The sequence below is a fragment of the Plasmopara halstedii genome, assembly GCF_900000015.1.
Source record: "Plasmopara halstedii genome assembly, contig: Scaffold_2604, whole genome shotgun sequence".
Taxonomy (NCBI): domain Eukaryota; phylum Oomycota; class Peronosporomycetes; order Peronosporales; family Peronosporaceae; genus Plasmopara; species Plasmopara halstedii.
In genome coordinates, this window is record NW_020189511.1 from 487,248 (window position 1) to 513,610 (window position 26,363).

At 45.3% G+C, this 26,363-nt stretch overlaps 5 protein-coding genes across 5 annotated transcripts; 3 read left to right on the plus strand and 2 right to left on the minus strand.

The window, feature by feature from the left end:
• Window positions 1–392: 392 nt before the first annotated feature.
• Window positions 393–745, plus strand: PHALS_04421 (uncharacterized protein; the record flags this gene model as incomplete). Its single annotated transcript, XM_024718532.1, has 2 exons — window positions 393–467; window positions 557–745. The coding sequence occupies 2 exons, from the start codon at window positions 393–395 to the stop codon at window positions 743–745; spliced, it is 264 nt and encodes an 87-aa protein (XP_024583922.1).
• A 1,392-nt stretch (window positions 746–2,137) lies between these two features.
• On the plus strand, window positions 2,138–3,265 carry PHALS_04422 (deoxyhypusine synthase; the record flags this gene model as incomplete). Its single annotated transcript, XM_024718533.1, has 1 exon — window positions 2,138–3,265. The coding sequence occupies one exon, from the start codon at window positions 2,138–2,140 to the stop codon at window positions 3,263–3,265; it is 1,128 nt and encodes a 375-aa protein (XP_024583923.1).
• Window positions 3,266–3,374: 109 nt separating this feature from the next.
• On the minus strand, window positions 3,375–9,046 carry PHALS_04423 (uncharacterized protein; the record flags this gene model as incomplete). Its single annotated transcript, XM_024718535.1, has 2 exons — window positions 3,375–8,339; window positions 8,399–9,046. The coding sequence occupies 2 exons, from the start codon at window positions 9,044–9,046 to the stop codon at window positions 3,375–3,377; spliced, it is 5,613 nt and encodes a 1,870-aa protein (XP_024583924.1).
• Window positions 9,047–9,193: 147 nt separating this feature from the next.
• PHALS_04424 (uncharacterized protein) lies at window positions 9,194–13,216 on the plus strand (the record flags this gene model as incomplete). The annotated part of the gene is made up of 1 exon (XM_024718536.1): window positions 9,194–13,216. One exon carries the CDS (start codon window positions 9,194–9,196, stop codon window positions 13,214–13,216), a length of 4,023 nt encoding a protein of 1,340 aa, XP_024583925.1.
• A 67-nt stretch (window positions 13,217–13,283) lies between these two features.
• On the minus strand, window positions 13,284–20,928 carry PHALS_04425 (hypothetical protein L917_03802; the record flags this gene model as incomplete). Its single annotated transcript, XM_024718537.1, has 14 exons — window positions 13,284–14,336; window positions 14,581–15,012; window positions 15,444–15,677; window positions 15,935–16,119; window positions 16,385–17,159; window positions 17,308–17,488; window positions 17,549–17,861; window positions 17,927–18,383; window positions 18,442–18,514; window positions 18,575–20,059; window positions 20,128–20,325; window positions 20,397–20,524; window positions 20,594–20,794; window positions 20,869–20,928. 14 exons carry the CDS (start codon window positions 20,926–20,928, stop codon window positions 13,284–13,286), a joined length of 5,775 nt encoding a protein of 1,924 aa, XP_024583926.1.
• Window positions 20,929–26,363: the final 5,435 nt, after the last annotated feature.

Sequence of the window (26,363 nt, forward strand, 5' to 3'; positions counted from 1 at the left end):
ATGGCATGGTGTGACCACACCCAAACAAGAATACGGTACGGGGCTGGATAGCCAGTAGTTATACATGTATTTAGATTCTACTATACATATTTTGGATAATCTATGCATTTCAAATTAGGCGGCTTTGCCGCATATAGAAATCAGTTTTGTATTTTAAACCGAAGAGTTTATTAGCCTTGGCTAAGGTTGTAAATACTCTTGGAGTAAGCGGATTGCGACCCGCAAAACTCGTACTGGTTCTTGTAATGAACGAAAGGTCGGTGACCTAGATTACGCTTCCTCAAAGTGCAAAGCTACGGCAGCCCCGCTGCATCTACTGTAGAAAAGCTGAATATTGCGGGGAGAATGGGTATAGTGGTCATTGATAAAGCGGGGAAGACACGGTAAGGGAAATGGACAACAACTTCCGCTTACTTAATCTAGCACTCGCACATGACAAAATTATTGTGGAGGGGGGCAGTATTGGGGTAATGTGAGTTTTTAATTTATGGACCTAGACTCTCAACTCGCGCTCGATCTGTTATCTCGAAGCTTCAATATTAAAATATCAAGGTAGAAATTGTCACCGTTCATACTTACTGACACGATGGATGCGCGAGTTAAAGATAAGACGACAAATTATAGTGCTGGAGTCAAGGAAGACGATGACAATGATATTACAAGAGGTAAAATTGTGCATATTTCATTTAACCGAAAATCTGATGAAGGTGCATTTAAGGCGGTTGAACTTGAGGATGCGGACTAAGCATGGAATATGTTGAAGCATATGGGCTGTCCAATTCGAATCTTCGCTTTACTGCAGCAGGAGCGAAAGCGCCATACATAACACCAACGCAATATCTTGTCAGACTTGCAGTGAAAAGGCTGATGCTGGGGCACTGAATACATACATTGAGATTTAAGCTACCGAAATCCATACGCTAGGATTAAGCTTTTCCTCGCGCGGGATGCTGGTAGCTATCCGACCCATTTTGGGACTGGGTTCCGTACCCCTCTTTACACTATCGGTCTCCTCCCACCCAACTGTCACACACCTAATTGGGTATGGGTTGGCAGGGCGGTCACACCACAGAAATGTGATTTCTCGTCCACTTTGGTAACCTATTCTGGTTTCCTTGATTTGGATCGTATGGGTATCGAACCAGGTACCTTCCGGTTCCAGGCCAAGCTACAAACCACTTGATCCAGGATCGATAATTGATACATTGAGGCTACAACATTTGGTGCCGCTTCAATGCTCTGTCAACTGGGTGTACGTCCTCACTCAACGTCGACATTGGCATCAGGAGCAATCGCAGTTTTTTTTAGCAAATTCAGAATGAAGAAGCTACGCATCCGACACAGTGCTTTCGATAGGCACAACGATTGTGTAGTATGAAGAAAAAATAATGTCTATTTATATCGGTATATCTTGCTGCAGATAAAGAAACTAATTTTAAATGAAGCACTAGACACCGGTGGAATCGATGAATGATTGCTCGCATTTTGCTGTTTCGCGCAATTGCCGAGTGTGCAGTCATTTGGTGCGAGATCAAGTGGCAGTCTGTAATTTTGACAATGCTTGGAGGCAATGAGATTTCAATTGTCAGCAACTGATTGTGATGTGCAGAGAAGGAAGACGAGTTTTGAGGCGTGAAAATTGCAAGGGAAAGATTGGAAATATAGTTTACCCACATTGTGCGATTGCAATCGAACAAGAACACACTGTAGTATTTGCTAGAGCGTCGACTGACAGGCATCTGATCTATCCGTGCAAATAACATAAATATATCTGATGTTTCGAATTTTTTTCAAAAATGAAGGTTGATAAATAATATACGTGGCGCTGAATTTTCACTTGGCTCGGTTAAACGGTTCTCAAAATCATAATTAGGTCAGCGCTTTTTAAATCAGATTATATCATCATTCCAAAGGATTTATGTTGCTCACCTTGATGCACCGTAGACATGGACGCAGAGGAAAACTAGCATTTTAACGTTTCCAGAGTAGACAACAACCGTTGATAGCTTTACCAGTAAAAACTAGTGATGACGTGAATACTTCAATAATAATGTTTGAAAATGGATTAAGGACTATATTAAAAAATAAATACCATTAATCAACTGGTGGTTCCGACAAAGAATAAATTGACATTATCATGAGCACCCATTCCAACAGCCCGAGCGTGCCACAAGTAGCGCAGAACGCTGTGCTTATGCGATCAGAGGATCTTGAAGGAAAGTGTGCACGTGTTCGCGGATATGATTTCAACGAGGGTGTCAATTACGAGAAGCTTATGCAATCGTATGTGACTATGGGATACCAAGGCACGAATCTGGGCGAGGCCATTGAAGAAATTAAGCGTATGCGTCAGTGGCGTCTTGCTGATGATCCTGTTTCTCCAGATGAACATGACGAGGAGCGCAAGGACCCACAGTTTCGCAAGAAAATCAAGACTAAAATTTTTCTGGGTTACACATCCAACCTCATCTCCAGTGGTCTACGCGAGACACTGCGTTTTCTAGCACAGCATAAGATGGTGGATGTGATTGTAACATCTGCAGGTGGTATTGAAGAGGATTTGATCAAGTGCTTGGCTTCTACTTATGTTGGAGACTTTTCGTTGAATGGAGAAAACTTGCGTCGTCGTGGTATCAATCGTATCGGCAATTTACTTGTTCCAAACGGTAACTATTGCAAATTCGAAGACTGGATGAATCCCATCTTAGATGATATGCTACAACAGCAAAAATTACACGGAGTTACTTGGTCTCCATCTACGATGATCCGTCGATTTGGCAAGGAAATTGACCATGAAGACTCAGTCTGCTACTGGTGCTATAAGAACAACATTCCCATTTTCTGTCCGTCGCTCACGGATGGATCGATCGGTGATATGATTTACTTCCACTCATATCGTCACAAAGGTCTCATCGTGGATATTGCTAGCGATATCCGCCGCATAAACGATCACACGATTCGTGCCCCAGGTAAGACAGGGGTGATTATTTTAGGAGGAGGCATGGTGAAACACCACATTTTGAATGCCAATCTCATGCGCAATGGTGCCGACTATGCCGTGTTTGTAAATACTGGGCAAGAGTTTGATGGAAGTGACGCTGGTGCACGACCTGATGAAGCTGTGTCATGGGGCAAACTACGTCTAGGATCTAAGCCAGTAAAACTGTATGCGGACGCTACGCTAGTATTCCCGCTCATCGTAGCGGAGACATTTGCAAAAGACTTTCATACTGTCAAGGAGAGCAATGCTATTGAGAACTCGTGAGATGCTTTTTTCCTGGAAACTTAAGCTGCTGTTCAGACAGTGAATGAAGGTGCGTTGTCTCTAAGGAAAATTTAATCGATACATTGGTATGGATACCTCATCTTATGTCTTAAGTTATGACTGGTTGGCTGTCTTTGCCACTGTCCTTGTTGATTTTGGAAACAGAAGAACCGACAACTTCCGGAAACAGACTTGAACGAGGCACACAGAGCAGCTCTTGCTCAAGATCCCCATAGAAAAGCTCTTGAAGTGTATTAAATACTGTATTTTCCATCAAATTCGCCACAATCGCCTGACAGTCAATATCTTGGCGTGTGCTGTGGTACAAAGATTCCGGAGGCAAAGTGGATTGAGCTCCTTCTAAAAAAGTAGCGTGTAGAAGGGCACAGTCGGAGCGAGGTAGTGGCACGAGCTGCTCTTTCAGGGCATCTTGGATCGTGCTAGATGTCAACACATCCATCGCCAGTGTTTCCATGACATCATACAAAACATCTTGGCATTCAGCAGCGGCCGCTTCATCCGTGCATGCGAAAACACCAGGATCAGCTTCATTGGTCGCCTCTGCGCAGATTTTTGAACAACTCTCACTATTTGAAAGCGCAGCTGACGCAGCAAACTTCTTGCTTGTTGCCCTGGTATTTGAAAATGAAGGAATAGCTACGTCTCGGACAGCTGGATCAGGTGCCGAAACTACATGCGGAATCTGCTTCGTGGTCGGCAGAGGCATTTTATTTAGCTCGTTACGGGGATAGATTCTCTCCATCACATTCTCTGGGAGAATGTGCGCAAATATCCGGACAAAAAGACGAGTGGGATTTGTAACAGGGATCATATCCAAATGATTAATATCATTGCTCGACGGTGGGAACACGTTACGAGATGGTTGAATCAGCGTTTGACGGGAATTAAATAGCTGGGTCTTTGACAACGGTAAACGAGTAATTGAGGGATTTTTACTTCTTTCTAATGCCGGCAACTTTTCATGCTTGTCAATCACCGCTTTTTGTGTGGCCGTTGAGCGATGAATGATCGACATTCGCGTTTTTGTGTCTCTATTTCGATTTAAAGAGGGGTCTGTGATTATGTGCTGTCCCCTAGGTGGTATAGCGCTTTTTGAGTCTGCATTGTTGCCAGGAGTATCCTTACAGTCATCACTATACGTTATCATGATAGCGACATCGTGATCGACGACCACAGCATCACCCCTGGCAACAACAGTAACACGAATTAGTGCCTTTTCTCCCGGCTTAAGCTCGCCACTTTTTGGTGAGAAGACGATTGTTTCGTTGATAACAAGCGGGTGCATGGTATCCCATTCAAACACAAAGCGGCGTGGTACATCGCTGGACGATGCATCGTTCTCGTTTTTCAAAACTAGCAACTGGCTCACTTCAGAATGCATTGAAACATGACCAAAGTCAACGTAGTCGGAAACAAAACAAGCAGGTAGATTAGGGATACGACAAGCTTGTTTCTTTGGAGGTGCCTTTACAGTTGGCCAAACCTTGCATTTTATTTGTGCCATTGTGTTTTTTTTAGGATGATACCCTGTTCCAATGACTGTGACTTCACTTATCTCGCTGTACCCCTTACCCATCAATCCACAAGCTTTAAACAGCAACGGCGCTTGAATTGTGCCCACCTTGATCGGATTGAACTCAATATTAAGAAAGATAGAACTTCTGGCCGGAATTATTCGCGACTGGCTTTCACAGGCAAGCACGCGATATCCATAGTTTGCTGTATTGACTCGGCTAAACGAAGCCTTGCCAACCTCCAAACGCATCGCGCTTTCGCCACGGTTGAAAACTTCAAGCTGCTGAATTGGCGGTTTGTTTATACAGATTTGAGCCAATTTGTCCTGTTCGTGGCAACGCGGCATGAAGTTTTGCCGAAATTCGCCAATTGTGACAGGAGAGAGGTAGAACACTTGCGTCGGTAAGTAGAGCTTAGGATATTTGTGGGCAAGCGTCTGCCCCTGTAACTCTAGCACCACTGTTTTACCCTTTTCAACTTCTAAGAAGAGTGGGAGATTGTGCTCTCCATCAAATGCTTCCGAATTATATGAGTACGACAGAGTCAACAGAATGCTTTGGTGTGGCAGTAATGTCGCATGACGAGGGAAGAAGTCAAACACTTTACTACTGATAATCCCGTTCAAGCGTACATCTGCTGCCGATGGAGCTCCTGTTTCAGCCCAATGTTCCATTTCCACAGTGCCTTCGTTCGGTAAGCGTAAACGATATTGTACTATGAGACTTCCTGGATTTTTAAGCATCATAAAGACCTTCTCTGTACGATTACCCAGTGGAGCAGGTGAGAACGGAAGAGCAAACCGCTTGATGGATATCTCATCGTCGAACTCGTCGCACTCTGGATAAGTTGACTCATTTATTGCCGTGGCGTGACTCAACTCCTGTTTTGTAGGTGAAGCTGCAAGGTACTCGTTTATCTCATTACACTGAAATTGGTGCCATGCAAGCTGTGTTGACAATCCAGGTACGCGCAAATCTTGAATTTCAACAGTCGGAAAAGAAGCCTCAGCTTGAATGATACATGTTGCTTGCTTTAGCTTGTCGGAATCCCATGAATAGTATGAAGAGTTTGCTGTTTGATTGCCGACAACGCATAGTACCTTAAATGTATATAGTCCTGCTGATGTCGAGGAGAATACTGCTGTTATCTTTTTTCGTGACTGTGCCGGGATATAGCCTTCTGCATGTGAAAAAACTAATTTACCAGAGCGAGGCAGAGTCTTCTTTTCTTCGGAAGTTACCACTTCGTTCATCTCGCGCTGTTGCCCAGCAACAATGTCTTGCTGTAGAGAGTATTTGAGATCGCAATCAGCAGTATTTTCGATAAAAAACATTTGTTTAGAGCTTGAGTTGACGAGAATCGTCTCAAATTTTAGCGTTTCTGGCTGGAAAAGAATTGCACCAGTCGTACCCTTTGTTTGAACTCGAATCGTAAGTTCCTGAAGTATCGGGATCTTTGACTTGAAGCTTTTACTTTCCAGCAGCGGAACACTAATCGATTTTACGGCCACTATGATTCGACAGACGTACTCGCGAATTTCATCTGGAGTAAAGACGCAATCGATCATCGCCGATTCTCTCCCGTTGAGTCTTCCAAGCTTAGGATTGACTCGAAAGACATTGTGGTGCTTTGGAGGTAGTTCGCATCGGTATACAAGTGGAACACGTGAGGTATTGACTAATTGAATCTGTCTGACGGATTGTAGACCAATGGAAGTTGGTTTCAAATAAACTTTAGCCTCGAAAGGAAGGAGTTGACCAGCTTCGATGTCCTGAAAACTTAATTGAGGCAGAGCACAAATCGCGCTCAACTCTAACAGATGTGGCTTCTCTTTATTATTATTTACGACACACTTCAGAAAGCACGAGTACTTTTGTGCGTTGCACGGCGTGAATCGTATTGCCACAAGGTGAAATGAGTTTGGTTCAATGAAACCGCCGATTGGTTTACACGAAAAAGTTCCAGATGGGTCTTCAACAAAATGATAGAGAGCTGAAGTATCACTCGAATTCTCTATCATCACTGTCTGGAACACACTATCGCCGAGGTAGCAAGGTGGAAAATGAACCTTCTTCCCCACAAGTTTAAAGTTGACTTGCGGTAAAAACTGCTCGGTTAAAGACGAGAATGTGTTACCGCATGCCTTCACTATTAAACTCCAAGGTGGCGTAAATGTATCCACATTGACAAGTCGAAAAGTGCGGTTGGATTTGAATGAAACAAATGCTTCAAACTCGGCGAAATAGTATGTGTTAATCCGGGATGGTTGGAACACAACGCGAAACTCGACAGTTGCGCCTGTGGCAATGTCACTACTGGATGGAAAAACTTGAAACGCGGACGGGTCGGAGAGTCCTGTTGTCACCGCTATATGCCACGAACACGTAACTTTGCTGCGCGTATTGTTTGTCACAAAAAGAAGCTTTTTCGAGGGCATCTGGACGATGCTGCAACTTTCAAAGTCGAAGAAGGCACTTCGTACAAATACCGCGTTCGCGTCATCCTCTATGCTGATAAAGTATTCCCTACAAATGTCGACCTCGGCCAACAAAGCCTCTCCACTACGAGTAAGGATTTGACCAGGTGAAGGAATTTGGGATACTGTTGAGTCTGTATCATTTGTGACTCGCATTTCTTCAGATTGGAAACGCTGCAATGCACCTTTAAGAAACATGGCATCACCATTTTTTTCGCGGTAAGTTTCCAATTGATCCGGTGAGAGACGCCCAAGACCAGCTGCAGCACGAAAACGATAAGCATCAACATGAGCTTGTTCGAAAGGAGAAGGACGCATTTTTTCGTCATATCCGGTCCCTAGGACGTCCACAAACTGCGTACTTTGATTGTGTACCAGCAAAAAAATTCTGCGGTAAAAATTTCCAGAGTTGGGTGGCGAAAAGGTTATGGTGATATTTAAGTCTGAGAGAGATGGGACCTTCCCTGCAATTTGGTCGAAACAGAACACACCTTGTGATTGACAGTCGAAATGAAAGGCAAGCTCAACAGCTGACGCATTTCGCAATGTGAGAACTCGTGATTCTGCATTAGCACCCACAGAAACGTCGTGAAAATTCACTGACGTTGTAGGAACGAAATTTGATTCTAAAGTTTTTCGATAGACGCTTAACATTGGGCCAATAGCACGTCCCTTGCACGTGATACGGACACGATTACCACCGGGTGTCAAGACGTCAAAGTGATCGCATGTAAAGGTACCAGCACTCAGCGGAGCGTAGCGTACCCTAATCGTAACTGTTGACTCAGCGTCCGCCACTCCACTAAGAGGGGTGAAGAAGAAAGTAGGGTCATGATCTGTTTCAAGCCGTTGAATGTTATAGCTGGCTCGCACTAGTGAGCGATTGCGCAAAATGAATTCCTTTTCTGTTGGTGCACGACTTGTGTTAGGAGCACCAACCAGTACTTCTCCAAAGTTAAGCTCTGTTACTGAGGCCGACAAATGCGTAAATTTGCTGATGCCGCTGACCTTCATCGTCTCTAAGCGCGCATGTGCTGTCGGATTTGACTCTGAGGTGTCTGACTGATAAGGAATATTGTTAGTTGGTCTACAGCTTTACAATTCAATCTCTCTTTAATTACCTTGACTACACAAGACGTAACATTGACGTACACAGAAGCGACTGTAGGAAAAAAACTTGCCGTTAGCTGAAGTCTCTCCCCCGCCTGAATACGTCCAGACTCAGGCTGGATTGCAAAAGGACTGCCATGTTCCCCCACTGCTGGCACTGTCCAGTGAAACAGAGCGTCAATCTGTCCGCAATTGTGCAAAGTAAAGCTCTGAAGTGTGGTCTCTTTCGTGGGACAAAAGCCAAAGTCCAAATGTTGAGGAAGGTCAATTTTAAGTGCCGCAATTCGTGCCGCTACTGGCACCCGAAATCGTCCAGTGACTGCAGCTACGCCGCCTTCGATCACTTGCACATAGAAGCCCACAAAATCATCGTATTCTTCAAGCTTCACGGGTCGAAAAGCCACCTCAAGGACCGTGGACATACCCGGACTAAGTGTTATCAGAGTCGGAAAATCCATGCTAAAGAATTTTGTGCGTGGCAGCTCGTACTTAAACTTAATAGTGCGCTGGGACACATTGCGCACAGTGAGCTGGCGTATATGCTCGCCCCCAGGGACCCAAGATCCGGCATCAAAACGGATGAAATCACCACAGTCCAATCCGTAATGACGATACTGCTCCACACGGTCCAGTACGGGCCTCAACGTGGCTGGTTCCATTCTCCGTCAGCAATTGCGACCTCTCATGATCGCGGATCGGTGTTTCGACTCCTATTCAGACAAAACAGTAAATTTCATTGGACGAAAACGTGATTACGAAGTGAGCAAGGCTACTTAATAGCTTTACTTCATCATCCGTGTCAAAGCATGGCACATGACGGCAGCAACCTGTTCCAGATCCGGCGCATCTTTGGCTTTTCGTCTTCCGCCGTGCCGTCAGGTGATTCAGTCTCAGCGCTTAATATCGCTGCGATGGCCGTGCATACATCAGAAACGAATCAATTATTAGCACTCGCCATAGTTGAGGAAGTTCCTGAGCCTATGCCTCACGCGAAAGGCGACAGTGCCTTGGCATCTAAGGTTCCTGCGGACGCAAAAACCAACTTTTTATTGGTTCGGACAATTGAAGAAGATCGACGCACTCGCTTCTGGCGATTTCCAGTGTGTTCCACACCTAAGCAGCAGAAAGCAGGCAAGGCGGAGCGACTTTTTGCCTTGGAGTTCAGTCCTGAGGGTGATTGGCTCGCTGCGTTGTCTCAGCGCAAGAACCGGCTACACTTGGTTCCAGTACTTACGCTCATAGCTAACCAGCGACGTGCTATGCTGGACGCGTCATATCAGCCAACGTCGCACCATCGTGAGCTTATGAATGTGAATCCGGCGGCGATGACGACGCAAATGGCATCGTATTTACGCGCTACCAATGAGTTTGGCGGGCTTAATGGAGCTCGTTATCATTCACGAGTAGCAGGAGATGATGAGCAGATGAGTACGCTCGAGTTTGCACCGGGAATCGGTCGAATTATGTGTGTCAGGTGGTGGAGATCGCTCAACGGCAAAAATTATTGTCTAGTAGGAGGAACTGAAAGCTTGATATCAATTGTTAATGTTGAAGAGAATGCAGAGGAATGCAGATGTGAGCTTGTGAATGCAGGAACAATTCTAAGCATTGAATTAATGCAGGAGAATTTTAAGAAGGAGCGCCGAACGTCTATGTTAGTAAAAAGCGCGACAAATGGTATTGATGAAAAGGAAAAGAAAGCTGGGAAGGCGGGAATAAAGTACTATCGAGTAGTTTTAGAAAAAAAGTTTCAATCACCAAAGAAGGCAGATACGAATGACGAAAAGAAATTTTTGAGTTCAACACTTAAAGTTGAGACAACGAGTGGGCAAGCCTCATCTTCGAGCGAGACAAATTTTAAGACGACAGGTAATAGCGGAGGGTCGGTGAGCTCGCTAGGTCAGTCAAGAGCGCCTAATTTTGTTATCAAGACGTTTCCGCAGCACTTTTTGGAGGAGATGGATTTTCGTCCTCAACGTGTCAAAAAAAACTTACCACATGTGAATCTGTACCCAATTAACGGAGTTCTGAGTTCCGAGTCATCACTGGCGTTATATGATTGCAAGCAACAAAAAGTGAGCATTTATTCAAACTTTCATTGGAGAGTCAAAGGTGAGTTTGAGGTTCCTGACCTTCGACCAGTGTTGCTCGCAGATATAAAGGAGCATCGTTATAGTCAAAGCAATGTAAGTCACCCACAGGTGGAAATGAAGGCTGTTGAGGATGACGACGAAGTTGTGGATGTGGACTTGACGCACTGCTCGATGGATTTAATGTTGCTCCAAGGACGTATGTCAAAGTCGAGCAAGTCGGTCTCAACATGGGTCTCCCTTCCATCAAACCAAGGAACGGACGAAAATTTTGCTCGTGCACACATTGTACATTATTTATCATTGCATGGCAACGAAAGAGTCGAGCGCGTGGTCCAAAGCACAGCACATAATTGCCAAATATTGAGTCAAGGAGGTGCGAGCGGTGCAATAGGCGGCAATCACTCAAGTGACGCAGAAATCATATACATTCTCCAAACAAAACACCATGTGTATGAATGTCGACCACAATGGTCCCGTTTGACGCTCTTCAAGGCTCTGTGTGCTCGCAAGATCACGCTTCGTGATGCCTTATCAATTGGTTACGCACTTCATATTGACATGGCATCACTCTGTCAAGTAGTTGCTGATACTTTGCATACCAGCGTACTTGACGGTAGAACAAATGCAAATGATCAATTAATTGAGTGGGTTTGCGAGCTTCTTAAAGTTTCCCGCGTTGTTCCGTCTGATGCTGTCGAGCAGCTGACTGCGATGGGTGGGGTGCAGTGTGCAATTGATTATGCCCAGAACGTGCTTGCAAAACCTTCCAGCAATGCTAGACACGATGAATCCGAGCGACAGCAGGTAGCCTTTTTGCTATTCAAGTTGGTTCTTCAGCAGCAGCTACAAGTAGATCCGTCAGATAATTCGGAAACAGATCAACCTCGCTGTTCTCAAAAAAGCCAGAGTCTAGCGCGAGAAGCGTGGCTCGTGAATTTCTTAAAGACCAATGACGATTACATAACATCCGAAATTATGGATCTCTGTCTTTCCCAGCAGAACATAGATAAGGCGATCCTTGTAGCAATTGAACGGGATGAGGTACCTCAAGTGATTGACAAGATTGTAAGGAATGGGTTAACTGCGGGAGTATCCGAGAAAATGGTGCGTTTGTTGATAAGATCGGGTCACAGTTTTGCACTTACTTCACCCGCCAGTCGCTTGATACTACGGTCATGTCCGATCCAACTTCAAGTAGAAGTTCTCTTGGCGTACCCACCTGCAATTGTTCAGCAACGAGACTGGCTGTTGCGTAATTTAGCTGCAGTTACACCAGAGCTTTGCCGTCAGCTCGCTGGCAAGATTGATCCTACTCAGCCGGACAGAGACGCGTATACACTTTCTGCAACAAAAGAGGAAAGGTCATCAGCAAGACCAAAGATGCAATCTGACGTATCGACGTCTGAAGTGATAAAAGCAGCACCAGAGGATCAAGTGGAGCTTTATCTCACTCTCCTGCTGCATTTGAATAGTACAGCATGTCAATTTCAGGAACAAAACGCTCAATTGGAAGCAGAAAGTGAAAACAGGTTTTCTCAAGCAAGGCTGGAGTTGCTAATGAAGAGCTTGGCAACGCAATATCGGCCACCTATCATGGTGTCTCGGTGTGTTGATTACGACAACTGGACCGCGGCAGCCTGCATTTATGAAGCTCACGGTGAATTAGTAGAAGCACTCGAATGTCGCTTACGTTCACAATCACCGCAAAAAGTACAAACCTTGAAAACCACGCAGTCATGTACGACACCTCAGCAATACAAACGATGTCCCCAAGAGCAAATGCGCGGGGAATTATTGGAGCTACTGGATTCACTGGTCGTGCAACGTCACACCTCCAGTATGGATTCCGACCAAATACGCGCAGCCATTCTCGCTCGAATTCTTGTCAAATGGTTCGACTATGGCCTGGAGCGCATTGCGCTGGAAGAATTTCTGTGTGATCCGAATGTCTTTCAGCACGTATCGTCATTACTGGCTCAGATTTTTTTCTCTGATATAGTAAATTCTATTTCATCAGTGGGACTAGCAGCAAAATTTACAGTAAATGGATGCTCATATTTCGATGATCGCGACCTGGAATGGGTGCACAAGTGCCAGCAGCTATCTTTCTCGGGCCAATTTATCTTCCGCGTTTGTGTATCATTTCTTGAAAATGGTAACGACGAGTCCAGAATATTGGATACACAGAGCTCGGAGCCGTCGCCTTTGAAGTTGCTGGAGCTCGTCACAAACAACATCATTGAAAATGATTTATCGCATCGTAAGGTATCTATAACTCCCCATTCGGCCCAAGCTCTTGGCAAGACCGACCCACTCGAGACTCACGTTAAGGTTTTTACGTGCAGTCATTTGTTTCCAAAGCGTGTGTTTGAAGAGGAGGTGGTGCCAGAATTCGAAAAGCGCATGAATGCGCTACCCATGCCTCTCTTTGCAACCAAACAAGCGTTTATCCGCGAATTCAAGCGAGGTTCGAGTGAGACGCCATGTCCAGTGTGCAGCTTTAACAAAATCAGTCAGGTCGTCTTCCAGCACTTCAAGACAAAACACGGCGCTGCCGGACATAAGTCCCCGATTCGGTCAATACACCGTCAGCAGCAGAATAACAAGGTGCAGTATTACTATCTACATCAAAAGACCGGCGATCGTCTTGGCGGAGCTACCAAAGTGCTGCCGTTAAACAACGAAATTTGGGAATGGAGTTACGTTGAGGGTTATCAAAAGTCACGTGATTCATGATATTTCTACATTGAGCTTGAATTTTGTTTGATAAATTAAACGCGCAGAAAAATTGGACCGATGTCACTTATCTTTTCCGCTTTTTTCCACGCTTTGCGCGTAATTCTGCGTTACGCTTGTCTTTTTTCATACGCAGATCTACCACCTTTACCTTCCCCTTGCCAATCTTCTTGCCTCCAGCAGTTTTAGCGCCGCCTCGGGTCGACACGACATATACTTTGCTTTCTTTCTTGAGACGAGCACCCTTCATGGCACGATCAATAGCTTTAAGCTTCTCGCGGGTCGACATATCGGGCAAATTAGCAATGTCTGTAGCCTGCTTCTTTGCCGCCTTGAGCTTTTTCATCTTGAGACGATTCTTGCGGCCACGGGCCTCAGCCACTTTCTTGAGAGGCTTCGTTGCCATATCCATAAAACGTTCCTTCATCTGTGCCAATACGTTTTTCGGAATTGGTATTTGAGGACGGTAGTGCTTCTCCTCGTCGTCTACAAACCAGTCAGGCAAACCCTCTGAATCGTTCCAGGCATAACGATTATAGCTGGCATCGATAAGGTCCTTAGCTTTCGACTTGTGGATCATCATGCTAGCAAGCGCCATTGTCTTGGCACGATCTTCAGCATCGTACTCCTCGTGATCGGAGTCATATTTTCGCTCGTCCATGACCGGCAATTCTTCCACTTCCGGCTCCTCACCAGCAGCGACAACATCAATTTTATCGGTTAAGCTCTTGTCATCTTTCAGCGCAGCACCCATACCAGAACGAATCAATGCTTTCTTTTTCGCTGTGACTTCGTCATCACTTTCTCCAGCTTCAGTATGTACGTCAGAGTTGGCTGCCGCTACGACGTCGAATCCTGTGCCAAACTCGAGCTCGTACTCGTTCTCTTCTTTTTTCAGCTTCTTCTTGGCCCGCCGTTCTTGCCGCTCCATTGCAGCCTTGCGTTTGACGTGACGAATCTCTTTATCCGTCATTGGCATTTGTGGTAGAGCCAATGAGTCGTTTACTTCGATACCTTCAAATAGCTTGTTGTTCGAAAACCAGCGATTTACAGCGGCAGTTGATTTTTCAGGCACCTTGAGCGATACGTTCAAATCGTCGTCGTCGCTTTCGTCTGAACTCTAAAAAATCAATAAAATAATTGATAAGCGTCAATTAACAATACAAGTAATTGCAAGCTTTCGGATGCTCAAAGGACTGCAACCCATTAATCTTCGAGAAATCTGAAGATGCAGTCAGACATGATAGCAATCCATGTTCATTTTCCCCATTTTTGACAACTGAACAAAGGTACCGATCGAACCCAGAACAGATAACACGGATGGGGAGGAACGCGGCATAACGCATATGCAACGAGAAACTTACCTCCTCCGGGACAATCATTTTCTGATATTGCTTCATGTCGCCGTCAAACATTGCGCTATCTTGGACGAGGGCTTCCCCAGCCAGTGCACGCTTGGCCACCTTAGTGCGCTTGACAGCCTTCCGAGTCTTCACATCGTCGCCGCGCCGCGTTAAATACTCATCGTAGGCTTTCTCCATTGACTTATCGAGCAGCTCATCGTACTCTGCATCACTGTCCTCACAGTCTCGACTCACATCCTCGTCTGACGTTTCAAATTCAAGGCTCTCTTCAGAACATGAATCCGCTCCGGCATTTTCCAGCTCGTCCACCTTGCTTTTAGAAAGCTTCAGCTCCTTTAAACTAAATGCCGCCTCAGTCTCCATAATTTCGATACCCTCCGCATTCATACCCAAAGCAGCTCGAATTCTAAGCTTTTGTTTCCGTTCTCGTTCCTGTCAAACATGAAGCCTCCTTTAGTACACTATCATAGAAATAAATAGGTACACAATAGATGTATGAACACAAGAACGGTTGAGAGTCTTATGATCCAAAAGACCGCAACAGCTGTAGGCTGCAATTTCTTCTAGGCGGCTTCAATAGCCAGTCTGTTCAAGGACCAATCCAACCAAATGGAATTGGAAGGGGCTTTGGATTCCCGCCGACGATACATACAAACAGATCTATCTGCGGATGAACGACCCAAATCGACCGTCATTTGCACTGACAGCAATGATAGGATAGGGGGTCGCTGGTCAATATGAGCGCTTAACGGGAGTCGGGAGGGTTAATCCGCAACATGTCAAACGAAAAATGTGACAAGGACTACTGGGATACGCTCGCATCGAACAAATACAACGTGTATACATGAAACTACCACACATACCTTTTTCTTCTCACGTTTTTTTCTGGATAGAACATTTGCTCGCAATTGAGATAGCTCCTCCCGGACTAATGCATCTTTCTCCTCCTCGGTTAACTCGAGCTGAGGCTCTTTCTCCGAAATGTTTTTGTCTTCCGTCTTCTCCTCCGGCCTTTCGGCCTTAAGAAGCTCTTCCTTGTATTTCACCATTCGAGAACGCCATCTTAACAAACTCTTGAAGTCACCCTTACCCAGCACCTATAGAAACAGTGAAAGATGCGTCAGCAGAGTAAAATTGTCGGCACACAAAATCCAGGGCAAAATTGGTGTGAAGGATCAGACAGCACGAGGGCAATTCACAGCAACGCCACAACACTGGCTTCCAGTGGGTTTTCCCGAATTTAATCAGGCGCCGGAACAACAGTGGGGCTCAGACTTTACAGCTTTGGAGTCATCACTTCCTTCCTCATTTAGCCAACAATGCAGCCAACGATGCTTAATCTTTCATTTCGTACCTTTAGATCATTTAAGCACGTCACAATTTCGTCCGATGTGTCTTTATGGTCACGAAAAACATCATCTTCTGGCATGAATTTAATGCTAGTCGTATCTGTCAATAGTCGAATGGGGTCGTGTGCATCAATAAATTGCGATACACTGCACTCATTCGTTAATGTTACTCCCAGAGCCTCGTCGTAACCTATGACAAACCATCAGAATCAGCAAAAATATACATAAAAGATGGAATACTACCGAGCTTATGTCATAGATCTCGTTCCAAATTGCAAGCAATGCATCTACTTCATCTCCCGTAAGAGAGTGAGTAGTATATACAGACACTGGATACGATTGATATCGCTTTTGGCAGCAAGTAGCGCTAGGGACCAATGGGGACAGGCCACTAGTGACTCTATTGAATGCAGCCGATATGCAACAACGACAGACAGCACCTATAGTAAACATACCTTCACGATGTCGTTTACGGTCACCGAATTTCGGATGAAATATGGTGATTGACTTTTCCTGCGAGTCTACTTGATCAAAGACGTACTTTGGATCGAATAACTTCGGGTCAATTGAGTGTGGAGCCAAAAAATGCTCACAGACAACGAAAATCTCGGCGGATTCGTTACGCGACGACAAAGGCTTCGTAGCGCTCACCTTCTTAAATAGTTGCTTAAATACCCAGAGAAGGGCATTATAGTCTTGCGAGCGAAAAACTTTCGACACAAAGGTGCCGCCTCGTCCCAGAACGTCAACTGCGAGCTTGAGCGCAATCAAAGCTAGTTCATTTTGCACATAGGCATCTTTGGAATACTCTGCCCCGACATTTGGCGCACCGTCACAGAGAACAACGTCGGCCTGCCAGCTCTGCATCTCCTGTTTGATGATCTGGCGACATCGGGCAGTTGTGATGTCACACTGAAACGTTTTGACACCTCGTATAGGGCGAATGGGTAGCAGGTCTATACCCAGAATGATACTGGAAGCAGGCATATACTTAGCTGCTACCTGACACCATCCACCGGGAGCGGCACACAAGTCTATACACACTTTGGCCGTAGACAGGAAGTCATACTTCTTATTTAATTGAATGAGCTTAAACGCCGACCGTGCACGATACCCCTGTTGTCTAGCTAGATTGTAATATTTGTCTTTATCATGCTTCTTCCGTTTAACCATAGCGGCAGTTTGCCGATTCTGAAGTGTTACAATCAATGTATGGACATGTAGGAACGTCTACCAACCAATGAACATATTGAGGGCAAGTCAAAAGCAGGTACAGCAAGTTTTTACGGTAAAAACTCAAACGAAATTTTATAAAATGTTCAATTTTTGAAATTTATGGCGCAGGCTTGTGAATTACTACACGGTCGATGAGATGGACCTTAGAACGGTCTGCCGTATTAAACTTGCCATCAAGTGACGGGTTCTCAAAGTCCATACGCAACATGTTGTCAACCTTGGACACTAGCGGCTTCCAATAGCTCGGACGTGTCCATTTAAACGACGGCAAGTTTCGCTCTAAGGAAGCGCGCGGTCCGTGGCCTCCACTCCACTTTGGGTCTCTGTGACATAGTAATTGAAGTAGGAACAGAAGCGATTTGAGGAATATTCACAGCTCGTACCTGCACCACCGATGCGGCATCTTGTCCACACCAAAGGCGAGCACTTCGAGTCGACCCTTTTTGTCAAAGTGCAGGCGCAAAAAGTTCTTGTAGCTGGCAATGCGCAGTGAGGAAAAAGCTTCATTGTAGTGGCATCCAAGGAGATTGAGCGAGAGGTATAAGTACGTGCCGAAGACAAAACTGACAACAGGCGTGGCCAGCACCCAGAAGTACGGGAACACACTTGCATAGTAAGTCCAAAGTTCCATTCGTCCAAGACTTTCATATCCCGACGTACAAATCTTGTTGCGATGCAACGCAACCATCTCTGGCACTGATGAACATCACAGTCAAGTAAATGATAAATGTCAATATGACAGTTCTCATGTGGTTACGAACCGTCGAAGATGGTCATGCAGAGCTGCATAAACTCTCCGTACAATGAGGCGAGTCCAAACAAGTCATACTTTCGAATTGCGGAAAAATCGGGTAGCGTACTGCTGAAAAAGAGATAAAGCGTGTGTTCCCCTTCGCGGCCTAGAGCGCCACGAGCCGAGGCAATTTCCAGGAGGCATTCGTATATAAGCAAGATAGTAAAGGCAGCCACATAATGAAAGCATGAAACTGTCAATCCCATGGCGCATCGCTTTGGGAATGTAGTGCAATCTGCAAACCCAATTGTCCCAAACAGCATCGCAATCGAGCACAAAAGCGACACATGCGAAGTAGTCACCATATCATAAAGCACATGCACAAGCTCCTGGTAAAATTGCACTACTGCATCCCAATGCGTTGCTGCAGCATAGATTGAACCCACCGAGCAGCGAGGAAACATTGAGAATACTAGCACAAAGTACTGAGGAAAATCTCTCAACTTGCTGATCTTGACAAAATTGTACTGTTAAGTCACGTACCCCAACTCCACCAATAGCATCGAAGCGCCAATTTAGGCGGCGAAAGCCGAGCACATTTAATACCGCATAGCGCCTTCGATGAGCATTGTATCAATTTACAAATGGCACTACATTTGATATCTCAAAAACGTACCTGGAGACATGGGCTGGTGGGTAACACAGCTTCTGCTCGTACAAGCCACCATTTGATACTATCTTCGAACTTGGTATGTGCGTTGGGTGCAAAAAAGCACCTCCACCACCCGAGATAATCAAATGTCTGGCAGCACATTTGTGTCCAACGGTAGAAGGTGTTGTGGGCTCAGTATCGCACGCTACTTCCTCGTTTTCAATATGATCGTCATGCTGTTTTAGATGTGGAAAATGCATGTGAACAGGAGACGAGAACGAGTGTCTGCGAGGAAGGTTCACTGTCGAAAACCTCGGTCGCGGCATATCGAATATCATGGAGGTAGGACGCTTGAGCATGTGTGATTCCTCTACCAGCGAATGCCGCATGTAGTTATGAATATCTCCAGCAAGTCGCACAGCAACTCGACCCTTTAGCACCCTCTCAATCAGATATGACAACTTCACGTCAACATTTGACTTGTCTTCGTACACATTAAGAAGCCATCGCGGTTCGTGTGTTAGCACTATGACTGCATCATTCGGACCCATTTTGCTCTTCGCTACTCGTTCAAAAAAGCCAAATTGCTCTATATCTATATCGTTCTCAAGCGCTAGATCCACGCCGAATAACCACCAACCATGTGGAAGCTGGAGACTAAAGTAGCTCGTTTTTTGAGGAAGCAACCACCCACCAAGCCAGTCTCGCTGACAAATGTATCGCGTAAACGTATTGAGACCGTCGAACCAATCGTGGTTTCCAGGAATCGCAAACACGCTGGGACCTTTGTATTCGCGCAGTGATGTGCAACCTTCAGGAGCCTTTTTTTGCGTAGAAATTGCGGATGGGTGATACGAGGGTGGCGGCTTCATGGCATACTCAAAGCAACGAAACAATCGTGTCTCGTATGTCTTGTCATCTGGGTGCGGATAAGCCAGATCACCACCAATAATAAGTGCGTCACCTCTCGGAAACACTCGTTTGACTGTTTTTGTCTTTTTCTTCTTCTCAGCGTCTTTGTACATCACGAATTTTCCATCATCATCATCGGGTAGTTTGCACTCTACATCTAGTTGTGGTTGAGCAAGCAAACGTGCGATTTGGTAACTACTGTTAAAACCATCTCCGCAGTCGGCCATAAAATCCAGCCACACCTCTTCCTTCTCAGCAAGATGATCAAAGTAATAGTCTTCATCATTCGGATGCAGTGCGCGTTGCATCGTGCGCATGTCAAACCTACCGAGAAAGATCTTGAGAGAAATGAGAAGATCAAATACCGTGTCGAACAGAAGCATCGAATACCAAGGCACCATCGGTAAGTTTAGCTCAGGTGGCAAAAGCTCGTGACCATTTTCTCCTTCTGACAACTCATCCACACCGTTGTCTTCCGCTGAATTTTTAAACCATCCGAAGGATGCTATCATACGAATTCCACTATAGCGTTCCAGAATAAAGTTGGTGATGGCAAGCAGCATGCCCATACACCAGATCAGTATTGCTCCACCGTAACTACGAGTGAAAAGCAATCAATTAGCCCATCACAGCTCAAGTACCTAGCAAAGTGGTATCTCTCATACCTTGCGGGGACCAGTGTATCAACCTCGTCTGACTGAACAAACGAGAAGATCTGAGCACATGCATGGCTATTGTACGTAACCGGTTCATCAGGAGTCGCAGCACAGTCATAAGTTGCGTCGCAGTGTACAATAAGTGCTACACAAGCAACGCTTATCGCAGCGCTATTGCGAAGCACATTCATGAACGACCGTCCTAGGCTGCAATTCCACGATAAATCAGAAAATTAGCGATATGACCTGCGCAATCAGCACCGCATATGACGACCTACGAAACGTGAGCTACCGTCCAGGAGAAGCCGAGCTTTTTTGTGATGCGCGAAAGGAAGAGCGCCATGAGCACTTCCAATATGATCAAAAAGACAAAACTTGCTGAAAAAAATGGAAATAACAGCGAGATCTATCCACATCACCAGGTGTGTTTTTTAGCTCAGAAAATCTGTTTGGTAAAAATTACACATCACCGCACAGGTTGCTTAATAGTAGAATCCAATAACCCCAGAGCATGTACGGGCGTATGCAGCGCTGCAGCGGAGATTAGCCACGCATAGAGCACCATGGAGAAATAAACATAGGGCGTCCAAGAATCAAGCAGCTCACGGTTGCCCACAAATGGGCTTGTAAAGAAGTAAAAGGCCAAATAAATTACCAGGTAGAGCGCAAACCAAATCTGCATTGACAAACGAACGATTATTGTTAGAGGTTGCAAGTATACCCCACTTTATCAACATGCAATTCGCGCACTAGTTGGTCCTCAGCCTTCGTGGACGCGGGCTCCATCATAGAGTCGATGGGCCACGGCATCTTTGCTCGTTTGGGGGTGGTTGAAGCTATTATATTACTGTCCATCACACACACCCTGTCATATCTGCTACAGTTTAATTATAGCAATGAGGTAATAATATTACCTCTATATTATAGTTTTATCATCCCAATACCTAGTAATTTGCGCATCCCTACATTTTGACGCACGTGGATATTCATAAGTACTGACATATTGGAATTTAAGAAAACATTGCGAGCTTCCTCTGTGCGAAGTGCAACTCTATTGCGCTTGGTGACTAGTAGTAAAGGGATCGCGAAAGAGACTGTAATCTCTGAAAGGGTGGAGTTTTAATATGAGTACCTGTCCCAAAACAACTAACAACCTGATGTCTATCTTTGATCCTGGTGGCTATAAGGAACTGGCGGCCAGAGGGTCGCAAGCGGTAATCGCTCGCCCCAAAGTACTCACCAACTTTGCAATGGTCTGCTCTTCAAAGGTTGATGGGCATGAACGCATGGTTGCGTTTGAGTCACGCCATCTAAAGCTGTTGCAATGGGTGCATTTTTTAATACAAGGAGCAATTTGCGATGAAGAATGCCATCGTCAAGTTTAGAGTGCACCTGTGCATAGCGATATTGTCACCATATGGTGTTCTTTCTGTGACGAGTATACGTTGTTAGTGGGACAGTCGATAAAAATTGATTTACTTATTACAGCCCGTCTACGCTTCAAAATAAATCGGTGGTGTGACCTCATAAATTTAAGCGTCATGCGAAGGGTGTGCAATGCTATGGCTGAGAGCCAAGACAAACATAAGCAGCATGCTGATCTCAGAAGAAGGCAGACCACGCACAAACATGCTGTGGGCAAAAGGTTTTATTGATGCAATTGATATACCTACACATGCATTGTCTGCGGTCTACGACCGCGCCGTTCACCGTCGTAGCAAAAAGAGGCTGAATCTTACTCCGAAAACCCAGAAGCAAATGCAAATAGATTCAGTGCTAAATATGCATACTGGTGCCACACCAGGATCCCGTTTTACGGGCAGCACGGACGTGAAGAACTCGAAGCAACTTCTCTACCATTTCCTGAAGCCAAACTACTTTCTGCTCCAGAGCAGTAGCGCGGTTCTATACCACCAGGGGTGCTTCAAGCCAGACAGTGCTATGGCGAAGCTCAGCGAGCGAGTCTGATATCTGGACTATCTCAGCCTCGGACGCACGTCGCGACTCTCGGGAAGAATTGCCGCCCCGCATTGACCAATAGAGATCACGAGACCCAGTCGCGGATAAAAAGACCTCCGCACTGCTCGATGATCAAAGAGCGGTCCACTTCCACGTGGAGCGTCAAGGCGGGTACATCAAGGCTGTAAGCAATACTTGGTGAAGTGAATGTGGTACCTATCTCGTGAGAGTTTGAGGCTTCACTTTGGCAAGACTTTTCTGGTGCTTAATTTCCAATCGGGTTCAGAGTGTGTTCGTTCCACATAACCAGATACTAATTACCGCCTTAATGCGCCAGTCAGCTCACTATTTGTTCCACAGAAAAGTAGATTAACCTTCCTAATCGAACAATGATACTCCTCTGAGTTGGCTCACGTAAGTTTTTTTCTTGGTTTAGTGACACGTCGGCTCTGTCCATGAGTCTCGGTGTGAGATCAGCAACTTTTTGGATGTAAACTGCTTTATGCGCCACGACATCTTAAGAAGTACCATATGTGAGTTAGCAGAGTAGGTTAGAAATTGGTTGAGATACTGCTTCGCCTCATGTAGAGCGCTTTGCAATTGCATAACTCGTGAGAATGGTAATGTGGTGTGGCTCAAGCAGGTCCAAGTAGAACACAGAATGTGTTCGTTGCTCTTCAAAATATCTACAGTAGAGCTCAATACTTTTCTGGCTACGACCGTATTTTATTAAATGGAGCGAGAATGCAACTGAGTCTTGTAGCCTGTGGAAACTGCATACTTAGGGAAGATTGACAACAGTCACTGCATTTTCTCGTCCAAGTGTGTTTACTCTGGTATTGGCATTCGCTTTTACACATTTATGCTACCAGCCACAGAATTGCGCACTCGGCGCTTGACACTCACTTTCCCTAAGATTAAATCCACATTTTTGGTTCAATTTGTGGGGGACTGAGCTTAAAAAGCAAAGAGACATCAAATGAAGAAAAGCTTAATAAGGTCGAGCTGCGCGATATATTTCAAATCAGTAATGTAAGTACGGTGAGAATATAGCCAGAATTGAGATACACACTTCGCAGTGAAGTGTTAGCACACATTGATCGGGGTGCTAGGCACCCAGCTAAACATATCCATATCCACCGCTGGCATACTTAGACAAAACGCCTATTTTTTGTAAAGGATTTTACCCAAAGCAGTTGCGCAAAAAGACCGCGATGCTGGAGCAACTGTAATGGTATCGCTGGCAGATAGAAAATGAGCCATGTTTTCAGACGGTCCAAATTGATCGCACAACCAGAATTACTAGACGTGTCTATGGGGTACCGAAATAAGGTCGATACTCATCGCTTGATGACAAAACAAGCAGAGTGGCCACCGTATGCGACGAGGATTTAACAGATGTTGGCGTCTAAACCTTGCTCATGTATGCGTGAGCTCAACTATACATATTGCGCCGGTAATTCACACGCCAACCAACCAGTATGTATTCTCTCGGTCGAATTGGCTTCGCAAAAGAGCATCATGTGATTTTGCAGTAGACTATTCGAGATCGGGAAGATTGAGGCACCACTACATGCTAAAATTTAATGAATCCGGTGCAGTAATACAGTATCCTTTGGATCAGGCGTGTCGGCTCAGGCGTGCAGCCGTGTGCTTCTATGCTGCTATATCAAAGCTTTTTAGCTCCTTGCATCCAACGTTTAAAGCAATGCGACAAAAGCTGCGTCTGACCCGTACGCCGTACTTATCACCTCATCAAATAGCAGCATCACAAAGCCTGCTAATTTATTGTGGTGCGGCGCGTAAACGCATCTGCCGCAACATTAAGCCGTCCTTAAAGGAATTCGACAAAAATGATGACCATCTTGCCATTCTGTATGATAGATGTGCGGGCGTCGTCGCTATGCGCAACGACGCATGATCTGTGGTGGTCACAAATGACTTTTGAGCCAAAGAGGTGCAGCCTAAACTTATAGTTTATTAAAAGTAGCATTTTGTCGCTAAATAGGTGGCTCCTCTCACAGACCTTCGGAATGCGAGACTTAAAAGCAATTGCTAGGTTATACTTATTGACATCTGTGTGAGAGAAGAACAGCCTACTGCAAAGGCTGAAAAGTCACAGACGACATGGAATGGCCGATCTGAATCTGGTAGAGCCAGAACCGGAAAGCGCATGCAGCTTTTACCGAGAGCCATAGAGCAATGCCGTTTTCCAGAAAATTTGGTGCTCTCTACGCTCCGACTATTGCGCGCTTTGTACCCGCAGTCCACTGTGACATCCAACTTGATACCAATGCGCTGCGCCTGGTTTAGCGAGTATAACTTACCCGTCTGCAAGCACAAGAATCACAACGACTTAAGCGGGCTATGCCACGCTATGAAAAATTTCATCCATCAGAAGTTACCCGCCACGCCGTGGTGGGGCCCTTCTATGCTTAAGGGTGCGGATCTTTTACTTGAACAGATATCAATTGAGTGCTACAGGCTGGAATAGTCTACACTCCCCATAATGATCACACTCTCGGTTTAACATGCTAAATAATCGCCGAAAGGTACCGAAGTATGTTATCGCCCTCAGTGAAGGAGGCACGTCGCCTGACCAGCATTAACTATTTCTTTTAGGCTATCCGAGACAACCCTAAACACGGCGCGCACGCTCGCGCTTGAAGGGAAGACCTAATAGGAATGCGGCAAAATTGAAACCTGATTGAAAAGTGATTATGTCTATCAAAGCTGCATAAATGAAAGCGTTTTGTATCCTAGAGATCATATGTATAAACCTACACATGCAAAAGTAAAATCTATGAACCCGATGTATAAAACATGAGATGGAGCCCAGAAAAACTTGAAGTCTTCGTGAAACGTTTCCCGCACAGTGACCGGATCGCGCTACTTACTTCAGATGGCAAAGACACGTCGGCCATCACCAGTGCAGATTTCCAAGTAGGAACCATCTTGCTGCACTGATGTAAGTACAGCAGACATTCATGACATCATCCAATGATGTCACACGTGCATGTGGATTCTGTTGTATTGTGACCCTTTTGTTTTTGTCCCCACAATGCATGTTTGAGGTGATGCGAGCCACAAAAGTACACCTTCATATAATGGCCAGGTATGGCTCATACTCTGAGCAGTAAGGAATACTACGAATAGTAGCTTAGCACATGCGTAGAAACCTGATCGAGGTGATTTTAAGTGTGATTGCGGACTTATTTGAATCTTCACATGCGTAGAATTTATTGGGGTAATATTGTTATATAATGTGGAGCTGTTGACCTAGTAAATCAGTCAATTTGTTCGAGTTTTAAACTTCAAAGTAATAAAACTTTTGGGGTCAACGTGAATGTGCATAATAACAAATCAAGAAAGTATTTTAGGAACTAAAATGTATTGATTAAATCCAAAAGACCATAAATAGGGCCGAATAGTAGTTTTGTGTCAGAAATATGCAGCCGCACATTTAAACTCATCTTCCGATCTAGATTATCTGCCGTCAGAATATAAACGCATATGAAGTCTGCAAACAACATATTATATTCATTATTCAGCTCCTTGTTTTTTCTCCTCACTGCGTGTTTCCTGAGGGCGAATGACCCCCCACCGACCCAAGCCGCTCATGGTGAGTATTAAGACTTTAAAGGGCAAGGATGGAGAGAACTTCCTGCTCTGGGTGAGTGAGGTCGAGATAGCTACGGTGTCCGCGACGCTCCAGACCTAGTAATAGCGCGAGCCACTAGCTATGCCCATACTCGGCGGTCGAGCGCGAGAATGGCATTGACGTGCGACACTTCGGTTTAGGCCGCGTTAGCCTCCTGGACGAAGCTGAAGCGTCAGCTTTCACGAGTGTTTTCGCCGCCTAACCAGGCATATCACTTTCGATCGCGTTTCCTTGCCGCCCGACAGGGCAAGAAAGAGTTGATGGATTTTGTGCAAGAGCTGCGTACTCTCATTGCCAAGATGGCAGCCGATCCTCTTCCCGAGGCTGCAGCGAGGCTGCCGTAGCTTTGCGCCTTGAGGAAGCGTAGGTTAGGTCACCGTCTTTTCGTTCAATACTTAGAACAAGTACGAGTTAAGCGGATCGCAATCGCTTACTCCAAGAGTAATTATTGCCTTAATACAAGGCTTATTAACTCTTCGGTTCAAATTCAAAACTGACTTTATTTATTTTTTATTGCGGCAAAGCCGCCTAATTTTAAATGCATAGACTTTCTCATATATGTCTAAATATATGTATAACTACTGGCTATCCAGCCCCGTACCGTATTCTTGTTTGGGTGTGGTCA